A 12,257-nucleotide genomic window follows, 5' to 3' on the forward strand; every position below is an offset into this window, starting at 1 on the left:
TCAGGTTCATGGGACATAGCCGGTATAAAATGTAGTTGTGCTAGTAAATGAGAACCAGGGCCGGATTGGCCCTGGTGGGCCGGGCTGGTCTACCCGTGGGCGCGGGCCGCCTTCTTTGGCCCCTGGCACCTAATGACGTTAAAGGGGCTGGCGTGCACGCGCCGCCCACTGGCCGTGCCTCAGCACTTCGTCCCACGTCTTAAAATGGGTGGGACAAAAAGCTGAGGCACGGCCATTGGGTGGCGCGGTGCCACCTGCTGCCCTCACCAGACACCAGGGAGTCACAAGCAGTGGTAAGTCGGGGGGGGTTGTTATACGGGGGTTAAAAGGCTTTTCTGGAGGCAGTGCCCCATGATATGGCTTTTAACCCCCTTTATGCCACTCTGCCTCTAGAAATGCCTTTTACCCCCTATATGCCACTCTGCCTCCAGAAATGCCTTATACCCCCAATATGCCACTGGTCCTTTTCATTTGGCTTCTTTTAAAGAATCACAAGCTAAATATACTCTCCGAAACAAAGAACATTTTTCCTATTTAAGGGTCAGAAACTTTATTAAATGCAATCCGATGAAACCACTGACCAACCTAGATAGGTTCATAAGCATTATAAGAAAAACTTAATTATGAGAATTGGAAAATTGTTAGAACAGGAGCCTACTCTAAATAAATCTAACACCATCTTGAAAGGGAAATGGATTTGGGAATTTATTATCCGGTTGATACTTGGTGCGAATCATGGAGTAATATAAGGAAAGCGATACATTGTATAAATCTACAATAAATGTTGGAGATGCAATTTAGAACCGGGATCTATGATACATATCTGGTGGAATTGTGATAAACTTTTTAGCATGAAATCTGAAGTCATCAAATTATTTAGGAGTTTATTTGGAATCGACCTTATTTTGCACCCACAATCTTTTCTATTCCATATTGATATACCTTTTGAAAACAAATTGAATTTGTATTTGGCCATTAATGTTCTGGCTGCAATTAAAATCTGCTTCACACGGAATTGGAAAATGGAGCAACCTCCATCATGGTCCCAGGTTCTTACTCAAATAAACCATCAATGTAGAATGGAGAAATTTTTTTTTAGAACTCATAATAGTATCAAAAAATACGATACAATTCGGGTTCCATGGTGAAATATGATCTCTACAATTGGCTTAATTTATTAGAGATTTCCTATATCCTTGGCAATTATTATCACTATTTTACTCCCCCCCCCTCGAAGGCCTACGCACCTTACTAAATCATAATTATATCAATGTGCCGCCGTTTGTATGACTGTTTGATAGGTCATTTTGGCAAATTTTAAATGTATATTGTGTTGTTGCTGTGTTGAAGAGTTAGTGGGGAATTAGATAGGGTTAGGATTAGGATTATGTAGATGTAAAAAAATAAGCAAATTTAAAGAATATAAAATGGTTTCCAAGACAGGGCAAGTTAACAAATATATTTTCCCATTTATACCAGCTGTGTACAATAAATATGCCTATAAGACTGTGGAAAAAAATGTGTTTTCAAAAATCTTAATATCCTAGTGTATCATACAAACAAAATACACATTGATATACACACTAACCGGTCGTAACCAATGTGGACCTAAAGAAGAGTAGCCAGACCATTACATTTCAGTAGTCAGCTAGTGCCTTTCTACATCACAAAAGAAAGACGAACATTAATGCCCTTGTTTGATTCTCTTATAAGATAATGTAACGTATTGTTTGAATCCCCAGCGTTCCGTGTTCATCACAAGCACACGTCTTATTGATGCATTCCTATTTATTAATCTATTAGCCTATACATATAACTAATTGCTGATGTGCTATGCAGTTCTCTCTTGCATAGAGATGGCTCGGTTCTTTGTAATTCAGGAGCGCTGAAAAACCTTCTTAACGATTTTGTAGAAGAATTCAGCAATTTGCCAGAAGAGTTTCTTCACAGCCGACATTTGCGGTTTCTTGAAGACCTCTCCATTGATCCACTCGTCGTAATACTGGGTTGAAGTAAAAACTCCAAGGATTTGCTTCTGGCGACAGCTGGAGCCCCAGCTGGTTATGCCGACCACAGTGTAGAACTTAGCCTTGCTCCTTTTGCACATCAAAGGTCCTCCGCCGTAACCCTGCGAAAATCAAAGTAAGGCAGGTATTCCTTTATAAAGACTTTCAATAATTACAATGCTGGAATCAGGACATTTTCTCTGCCTGGGTCTGTGCTGCTCCTTCCTGCATTTCATCTTTCCCCTTTCTGAAATGTTTAATAATATTTCCCTACAGAATCTTTAAATAGCCTTTTTTTCCCACACTTTTTTCTGACCCATGTAACATGCAGAAACATATTACCTCTCAGCTGTTCCTCGACACAGTGTTACAGAACGAATTCTGTCCAGGGTGTTAAAGATATTAACAAATTATCATCGCTGAGTAAAACGGGCATTCTAAGAAAAATTGGCTTACCTGGCAACTGTCGTCACCTCCCTGCTCAAATCCAGCACACAGGTTGTAGTCACCCACTGCGCCGTTGTACCAGGTTGGGCGGTTGCAATGCTCAACTGGAATAATGTTTACCGGGGCTTCATGAAGAATGTCAGATGTTCCAGTGGCTGAATAGAAAATAGAGCATATCAAACAAAGGGTCGTCATCAGAAATCTTGGGGTAAAATACAAACCATGTCCCTGTAACCACCCTCACTATATATATGTACAAATCCTATAGATAAATCTGTGCTTACATTGTTCTTTAATGACACCCCAGCCTGCAACGTAGCAATCGTCCAATTTGCTCAGAATTGCTTGTTTGGCAGGAAGGCAGGCAGGCTGAGTGAATTTGTCAAATACGATGGTCTGATCCAGCCTGACCAAAGCGATGTCATTGCTTTCGGTATCAGGGTCGTAATTCTCATGTTCAATCTTCTCTTTTATAGTTCGGATCTGAGCATGTGCCCCCATGTCTGAGAGTTGGTTGGTCCCAAACACAAGTCTCCAAGAATAATACTCACTGAGTAAAACAAAATGCTATTTATTAGTATTAACAGGGATAATGAAGAAAATTGTATTATAAGACATAGTCAGAGGTCAGAATTTCCTCAATAATAGTTTTATATAACAGGAAGCAAGCACGCTTATGTTTTCTACAAAACACGGTTATGGTTCTGATTAAAGGTCTCAATCAGTTGTAATACAGACCCCAAAGGTCCCCTTTCTCCCAAACTGACCCAACACTGCATTGTTTCTTCCATAAAATAATTAAGTTACTTACTTGCCAACATCCCGGAAACAATGGGCAGCTGTCAGAACCCATAAATTATTAAGGACGACACCTCCGCATACGTGGAAATACTCATCGTCCCTGTACTCCTGGATGCTGATTACCCAGGGCCAGTTACCAGGCTCCGCATCCTTTCCTCCCACCACGCGGGAGCCACGGAAATCCTCTGCTAGGGGTCTGTCTCCACAGACTGAAATAGAAAGACATTGGAGAAAAAGGACGTTTTACTTTCATTTAAAATGACAGGCATGCTGAGACAAAAATGAAAAGGAGATATAACTATAGCTGTTTCATTCTCAAATTATATCAGATATATATATATATATTCATATATATCGTATATACATTAGTCTATAGTTCTATTTCACTATTTAGGTACAATAAAATAAATTAGACACGTGTTATTAAGGATTTGTCATTTATTATGATTGTGATTATTATCACTCCTACTAATAACCTGATCCTAATTTGAAGCTATTTGACAGTTACAAGCATTAACTGTTTTAGAGCAGTACAAATAGGGGGGGTGATGGGTTAAGGAGTTATTTATATTAGAATAGGCTGTAAAAATATAAAACATCCCTGAATTGTAATGGTAATGGCCTATATCTCCTCTAAAGCCATTGATGACAAATTAAAAACATAGACTTTCCTTCTGTAATAACAGATCTACTTACCTCCATTGTCAGAGCTCTCAGATGTTCCAAAAAGAGCCCATATAATTAGAAAAATCACATGTAGCTTCATATTTAGTCCACATAGAAAATGCTATCTGCTCAAGCAAGAGAATGGGCAGAAAATATTGTACACCTGCTGGAATTCCGGCATCATAAAGGCAGGACTAGGTATGAGGTCACAAAACAGTGAAAGTGTGAAACATGGAAATACAGAGTAAAGACTGAAACTGGAAAATAAATAAATACATAATCAAATATACGTAGAAATATTAATAGGAAAAAATAAATGTTATGCTTCTGCTGCAGAATAAATAAAATGTATTAATTTGCTGATCTTAAAGGAGAAGTGGGAATTAAATAAATTAAGGGAAGACAAACAAGAAAAGTTTTATATATAACAAGAATAACTTCATATATTTGTCTATTCTATTTACCCCTAATGAAGAATATGAGAACAGGACACAGATCTTGCAGTTGAATGTAGACGATCTGGTGCATTGATAGGGTTAGTTGATCATGGACCTAAATGAGTTTCATTTGTTCATTTCAAGAATTCACAAATGTGTCTTCTCTAAGACTTAATGTATAATACAGTTACGTGTATTACAATCTAGAAATGATGATATCTTATTGAATCACTGAGTGTGATTAGTCCTTATTAGAATAATGAATAATTATGCAACAAATATGTGCTGCTACTTGGAGCAATCCATAGCAGGTACTTCCTCTAATGTATGGTGTATAAAACCATTATAATAAATACAAATTCACTCTCACATACAGTGTGCAATGAGATCCAGCTCAAGCGCAAATAAAGTATGTTTAAAACATACAGGTTACCGTACACAGCAAACAGGTACCTCTTTATACATCACTGGACACTAGACTTGTGCACGGCAAGCAAAATATCTTTGTATGAAATGTTTGTTTCATTTTTGCCGGGTACGGTTCCATGCAACTAAATTTAGGGGCTTTTTTTGATTTGGAATGACATTCAAGGGGGTTCCCAAAGGTCTCGGGGACCTTCTGGACTCATGAAAATGTTGTAGTTATAACGATAGTAACATTTGTAGTTAATCATTATGAAATCATTAACCCTTAAAGCTGCCTCTAAAAAAAGCAGAAAAATAATCTGCAATCAACAGCAACTTTGTGTTCCCTTGAAGGGTTCCAGATATGGCCAGTAGAGGTCAGTCGTGTAGCCTAAATTAATACACTTGTGCAATAAAAGGAAGAGGACAATTTAAAATATACTTCTACCACTGTAACCCTTTGAGTGTCCTGATTCGGTAAAAGTCCACGCTCAAGATAATCAAGCCAATTTATGCAATTTTTCATAAACAACATAAACTTTAACTTGTGTCTTTCTACAGATTGTTTTAAAAAAGCTATTCATAAGTAATTAGATTCATTCAAATGGTAAAGGTCATGAGAGCCATAGTCAAGGTCAAGTGGGTGGGAATTCACAAGCGCTAATCTGTCCTTTTTAATAAAATTATATATATATTATATTATATATATATACATATATATATATATATATCTTAAGTAATTAAAGGACGCATTAAATGTAGTCACCCTGCTAGTTAGTCCTGTCTGTCCTTGCATTTGTTCATGCAATCTCTAAATCTGTGTTTGTACCCTCAAAGCGAAACGGAATATCTTTTATTTTGTAGAAAATATTTGCCGTTAGTCATACAAATCTTAGGGAAAAAACACAAATTTGTTATAGGTTGGACCATCAGTGTAGACATAGTCACTGAGGAGTTACACTATTCAGAATACTAATATACGTACTTACCTCCCCAAAACAGAAAGATCATAGAATATGGAATACTATCTGTTGGTTGAGTTATATATTGAATAGGACACAACCTCTTAATCCAATTACAGTTTTTCTGTTTCATGAACACATGAGCCTTGGGTCAAAAATAAAGTTGTAATGCGTGAATTCTCCCCACCTTTGCTTGGTGTAGGATAATAATGATGAAGCAGGATGTTAAAGAATAATAGCTCCCCTTTGGTATATTTTTTCTTCTATTGTTCCTAAGAAGATAAACATTGATTTCTCTGTACCTGCTGGACATAAATCCTCGAGTAAGGTACTGAGCCAAGTCACACCTTGCCAATTACTGCATTCCTTGCCAACCTCACATGTTGGCACCATATAAAAGCTTGAGTTTTGGGCATCATATTTTGTTCTCAGTGGATCCCATCACCCCTTCATCTGTGAACGCTATGGGATTCTGTATGGGGATCTCACTATGGGTCTTTCTCATAACCATGGGTGAGCTGCAAGGTAAGCGCTTACAACAATATGGGTTTGTAATTAAGATATATCACAGGTTGATATGGTTATCTTTTAGAAATGTTTTATTCAAATGGTCCGTTGTGTAATGCTGTTTCTTGCAGGTTTTACTTAGAAACACTGATCAATAACTCACCTAGCATCTGCTGGCAAACATCAAGCAGCACAGTGTCTGTAAATGTTTGGAAGACTCTAATACATTTCCCCCTTGATGTATGGATTAAATGGGCCATTACGCCATCAGCATGATAGTCAATAAGGGTTTAGTGAGTAAACACAGCCTTTAAAAACAGAGACATGAACGTACATTTAACACTACATGAAAAAGTTGCTAAGGGTTGTCCAAAAGTGGATCTCTAATTATAAGGGACAATTAACTTACACAATTAGGCAACATGCGAAAATACAAAACAGACATTAATTGTTTTATTTTTAATAGAATATTTAATCCCATTTAACCGATAAACTATAGTTTTTACCAATTTTATTGGAGCCAATGAAAAAGCAGAGAAATTGTCCTTATTAAGGATGTATATTTTATTATTATTAATAATAATAATAGTAATAATAAAGAATTCAAACAACTAACATGATCAAATGTTTTGGCTTAGTTTAATTTGCTAATTCAATTGATAATTTATAGTGTTAAGTTATTACAATTGGTATTGGTTGTCCAAATGTTCATTATTTTGGATTCTCTTTTGCTACAAGATAATTTTTCTCCATTATACCATCATCATATGTACTCTAGTGATATCATTAGTGGTGGCAGGGGAGTAATGTAGGCCTCTACAATGCACAACAAATTGACACGAAAGATAAATGCTTCTTGGCATGACTGTAAGTATAACATCCTCACAAGGTATTTGTTATTCAATCATTGGCTTATTTTTCGGCAGAATTGGCACCTCATTGCTCTTTAAGTGCCAATGTAAAAAATGGCCATTAAAATTCACTATAGGCTCTGTACACGGTAAGGGGGTTGACTTTGGTGTTATGCCACAGGGTAAGCAGAGTGTTCTTACAAACAGTATGAGCCACATGGCAGAGGCAATGGTTGTAGGGCATTTAGTGAAACGTCCGCTATAAAGTGTATGACACAGTGACTAACTGACTTCTAGTCTAACTGAAAAGTTTCATACTCAAGGAAGGACAGTCATTTGAATGTGTGCTCCCACTGCTGCCATTTTCTCAATGTGTTCCATCAGCTATGGGGTTATGCCGCCCTAGGCCTGATCAAGCACCCTCACCCTACCAAAATACATTGATCAATGTACAATGGAGTACACACAACAGATGTAATGTACAACAAGATGGAAAAGCAAACACAGAAGGGGTCATACATGACATATTATTATCCATAGTGTTTCTAACCCAGCCCATCATCAGTTCAACTCTATTGTGTAAGGATTGGTAGATAGCATAACCATGACTAAACAGGTCTTACCTTTATGGGCACCTACCCTTGCTCAAGAATATACCCTTTCTTGAAGAACAGCTAGCACATGCTTAGAAAAATCATGCTTGTTGTAGCACCTTCCTGCCTTCTTAATGCAAAGTGCCACAGTTGGGGAGAAACAAGATGTGGTCAGGAATTATTTGTGGTCGCATGCCCCAATGTCATGTGCATTTGTGAACAACTGAACAAAACTGCTAGCTGTCCAGATTCCCTATGCAGTTTCTTCAATAGCAATAACTGAATTCTGTTTTAATATATGCAACTACATTGGCCAAAATATATAGACTAGTATTAAAAAAACAAATTGATTAAAATATCAGTTACTAATATGGGAATCACTGATAGAGGAAGATATGGGGCTACTAGACTCTAAACTCAATTATGGTAATGCTATGTCATGTAGTTACTGCAAAGTTAAGCGAAATTTTGGCAGGCATAAAAGAGGCTATTCATGCAAGAACGGAATATGTCGTCGTGTCACTAAAGAAAACAGTGGTTTGATCTCACTACAGTATATAATACAGTTTTGGTCACCAATTTCTAAGAAATATATTTTATCTAACATTGGAAGAACAACTATTTTAAAGAGAGAAAATATACTCTTTACAGAGTAAAGCTCTGGAATACCTTGACCAAAGGAAGGGAGGCTGTTCCATTTACCTACCAACATCTCAGTAATTAAACATTTCCTTACGTGATCATGATCTCTTATTCTAAAGCTTTTCCTTCCCTCTGTACTTTTTTACTTTGTTTTTGTATTAAAATGTTTCTATCACAATGTATCTTCCTCGTTTGTTCCCTTAAGCTTTGGATATTGAGATCCCCTTTCTTATGGGACAGTCAGGATTTTCATGCAATGCTCCACTGTCCCTTACAGCCACAAGGCAGTGGAGATCGTGGGCCAGTTGGGGAGATACTTTGATCTTCCTTGATCAGCCCAGGGAGCTTTAAAAAGCAATGGTGGCGTATGCTTTTGCAGAGTCGACCTCCATTGTAGCTCCCACATGGTCATCACTCTGCAGATGAATGTTGCAAGGTGGCTCTTCCGGTATGTTGAGTTAGTGGTCCCACCCCACCTATGGTCCAGCCATGCTCCTTCCTTTCTCTAGCCAAACCCCCAACACAGGTGTCCTGATTTGGACACCTGACATTTTTTGGGGTGTTAGCAGGGCAGGATTAATGTAGGGGCTGATGGAGCTGCAACTCCAGGCCCCTACCTGAAAATAGGCCCAGTCAGGGCCGGTGTGAGATTACTTAGAAAACTTCTCCAGTGACCAAACAGCAATCAAGACCACAGCTTCAAAGTCTTCTTAAGCAGGTTTATTCAATAACAAAGTAATATACATGCAGTACTGGTTGATGGAACGGATGGTAGTCACAGGTACCGTAGGCTCAGTATTCTTGGTGAGATGAAGGTGAAAGAGACCTTGCCTTTGGTGCAATAGATATTTATACCCTTTTACATACAGTTGTACAAGTGTACACGTTCTTTACTATATTTAGGCAATATATGCAATTAGGAACTCCATAGGATCCTCTAATAGCTAGATTACATGTTCAAAAACATATATTTCCAGTACTCAAGTTGCAGTCAAGAATAAAAGCATAAAAATGATTTTACACTTCCCCCTGTTTATGGTTATGTACCATAAATAAATATGTTTTCTGTCCATTCACACAACATCCGTATCACATTCATATAACATTCAGTGGGTACAGGAAGATATGTACACGATAAAAATATTATAATTAAAGAATCTGTGGAAGACTTATGCATCTTAGGTCTTAAAGTCTCCCTTAAAACCATCTCTCCCTGCTTTATCTTTTCTTGGACCCCTGAATATGCTTTTCTTATTCTAAATAATAAACATATTTGCAAAATAATAATAAAAGATACAAATAAAACAATAATACCGTACATGGGTGTAACAACACATTTGTGATAGCAGAGCCAACAGATGATTTTGTCATAAGTTTTTCCACCAAGATGTACCCGAAACTATTGACCATTCATGTTCTATGTTTTTGAGTTTACCTTGCTCATGCTAAAATACAATCTGTGCTTCTTTTTTTTTTCTTTCTCTTTTCAACTGTTTTATTTCACGTAAGTGACACTTATGGGCACAGAACAGTAAAAATTGTGATGTTAGAGTCCCAACAAATATATACAAAAGATGATCATTTGGAGTTGTTTGCTTGGAACTTTTTCAGTCCTCTCTTGTTGTGTTTCTTGGCAAAGCGCATGTTCCTCATAAACATAGGGTCAATCCCCTAAAGAGATTCATATCTCTGGGATCTGGGCTTCTTGATGCCATTTCTGTGCCATTTACGAGATTGGTTGTGAGTGATGTGATTCTTGGACTTTGCCATGATCAATCCGCTTCTCCTACAGCGAGATTCACAAACCGGAAGAGCCAATCTGTGCTTCTTTTAACTGTTTTTGTAAGACTTTTTAAAATCCCACATCTTTCCCAATCTCATCTGCCCACTTTTACCATGGAAATTCATTCAAACTGTAAAGGGAAAACACTTAATTTCTTGGAACCAATTTGAGAAACATTAATCTGAGTTCCATATATATTGATTGCTATTGGATTGCCTTCAATACAGTATAAACCTTTTGATAATATTTCTGTATGCGTACACTTTTGAATCATTGCTGTTACCAATTCTCCATCAGACATTACCTGTACACATACTCTACCTTTCTCTATAGGCTTTACAAGATCATTAGATGTTTTTACACTTTGAATTGTACCTGAACATGAGCTCTGGTTATGAAAACATTAATGATATGTAGTTTTAGCTTGGTGAGGCAAACAAATAATTTTTGGCACAAAATGTAAACATGCCGACAAATCTAGCTGCTCAGGTTCTAACATACCTGTTCAGGATACTCTAATTTGTAATTTAATAATTGTGTTCTACTGACAGGTACTCCCAATATTCTCCTAGGTCTTCTTTACCTGCCATAGGTATTAAAGATGTACCATTTAATGCACAGATCAATACTACATCCTAACCATTTATTTACCCATAAATCAGTATGATTTTGAGCAAATGTAAATTCTTCAGGTAAACTACGTAGAATTTCTAGAGGCAGTGGCCACTCTAGAAACAATATTTAGGGGGGCACATTAGATATTACAGTCAAAACTGGGGGGCATTAATAATTTCCACCATTAAATCATACCACGGCCATTAGACGGCGGGATGTGTGCACGCCGGCGCTTTCATTTCATTAGGCGCTGGCGGCTGCTTTGAATGTTGGTCAATTTCCCGCTATCCTAGTGGGCCAGTCCGGCCTTGCGGCATGGAATAGGCACGCTGGCCGCTTTAAAATAATTAAGTGGCCGGGGGAGGCGGTCTTACAGTCGCTGTGCTGGCCCTTGGACCAGGAGTGTACTTAGAGTATTTGGCACCTGGGGCGGATCCTGTATGTGGCACCCACCCCACACACACTTTAAAACTGCATAGCTTCTATCGTTAGGCTAACATTGACAGGGGTACAGCATAACACCTATCACTATATATTGAGGCAAACATTGACGCTGTTACAGCATAACACCTATCACTATATACTGAGGCAAACATTGACGGTGTTACAGCATAGCTGCTATAATTGTATACTGAGGCACACATTGACGGTGGTACAGCATAACTGCTATCAATATATACTGAGGCAAAAATTGACGGTGGTACAGCATAAATGTTATCATTATATACTGAGGCAAACATTGACAGTGGTACAGCATAACTGTTATACATTATATACCCAGGTTCTAGAATGTACTGGTTGCCTATATATATATAGTTGTTAACAGCAATCACACTCCTATCATGCCCAGGCAACCAGTACATGCTGGAACATGGGCATGATAGGAATGTGATTACAGCCTCCTTATGCCATGCCCCCCTTACACATCCATGTTATCAAACACACACTCATTCACAAACATTCAGCATAAACTACAGCATAACACCCATCATTCTCACATACTTACTAATCCACTCTCACTGGATGTTTTCCTACCTTTCCTCTGTCACTTTTCCTCCTCCTCTTCGTTCTTCCTGTTGGCTCTTCTTCTTCTTCTGTGTCCTGTCCTTCTGGTGCAGTGACCTCCCTGCATTAGCAGACCTCCCACTCCCTTGTTTTTAAGCCGGTTAGAGGGAGATCCTTGATCTCCCCAATCGAGCCTACTCCTCTAGAGATGGACATTACTGTCCGTCTCTGGAGGGGTGCTGACATGGTGGCACCCCCCTGATGGGCGGTACCCGGGGCGGACCACCCCCCGCTAGGTACGCTTCTGCCTTGGACCGACCAGCCCACCGGGAAATCTCCTGGTGTCCCAGTCTAGGCAGGGGGGCAAGGAATAACCTAGGAGGCGCAATTGCTTACCCTTGCCCCCCCCATAGCGACGCCACTGTCTAGAAGAGTAATACCACCTTGGAATGCTTGTGTTATTATTTTGAAATCAGTAGAATATTCAATTTGGATTTCCATGCAAGCTCTGGCTACTTCTGATAAATCAGCGTTAGT

General features: G+C 38.5%; 2 protein-coding genes across 2 annotated transcripts in view; one reads left to right on the forward strand and one right to left on the reverse strand.

Annotated features, from left to right (window-relative positions):
• Positions 1-1,770: 1,770 nt before the first annotated feature.
• LOC128467650 (acrosin-like) lies at positions 1,771-4,020 on the reverse strand. Its single transcript, XM_053449325.1, has 5 exons — positions 3,951-4,020; positions 3,265-3,463; positions 2,738-3,003; positions 2,463-2,608; positions 1,771-2,128 (listed from the first exon to the last, which is right to left on the reverse strand). Exons 1-5 carry the CDS (start codon positions 4,018-4,020, stop codon positions 1,877-1,879), a joined length of 933 nt encoding a protein of 310 aa, XP_053305300.1. The 3' UTR covers positions 1,771-1,876.
• A 2,213-nt stretch (positions 4,021-6,233) lies between these two features.
• Positions 6,234-12,257, forward strand: part of LOC128467987 (mucin-5B-like) — a 42,304-nt gene continuing 36,280 nt past the window's right edge. Inside the window, exon 1 of the mRNA XM_053449765.1 lies at positions 6,234-6,249. Within this exon, the coding sequence (XP_053305740.1) occupies positions 6,234-6,249 (16 nt within the window). The remainder of the gene's footprint in view (positions 6,250-12,257) is intronic.

Source organism: Spea bombifrons, chromosome 10 (genome assembly GCF_027358695.1).
Source record: "Spea bombifrons isolate aSpeBom1 chromosome 10, aSpeBom1.2.pri, whole genome shotgun sequence".
Classification (NCBI taxonomy): Eukaryota; Metazoa; Chordata; class Amphibia; order Anura; family Pelobatidae; genus Spea; species Spea bombifrons.

Excerpts from the sequence above, each read along its gene's own strand:
- LOC128467650 (XM_053449325.1), bottom strand. The coding sequence starts at position 4,020 with ATGAAGCTACATGTGATTTTTCTAATTATATGGGCTCTTTTTGGAACA. Across the intron at positions 3,464-3,950 it reads TGAGAGCTCTGACAATGGAG|TCTGTGGAGACAGACCCCTA; the intron begins GTAAGTAGATCT and ends TTTCTATTTCAG. Across the intron at positions 2,609-2,737 it reads GGGTGTCATTAAAGAACAAT|CCACTGGAACATCTGACATT; the intron begins GTAAGCACAGAT and ends TTTTCTATTCAG.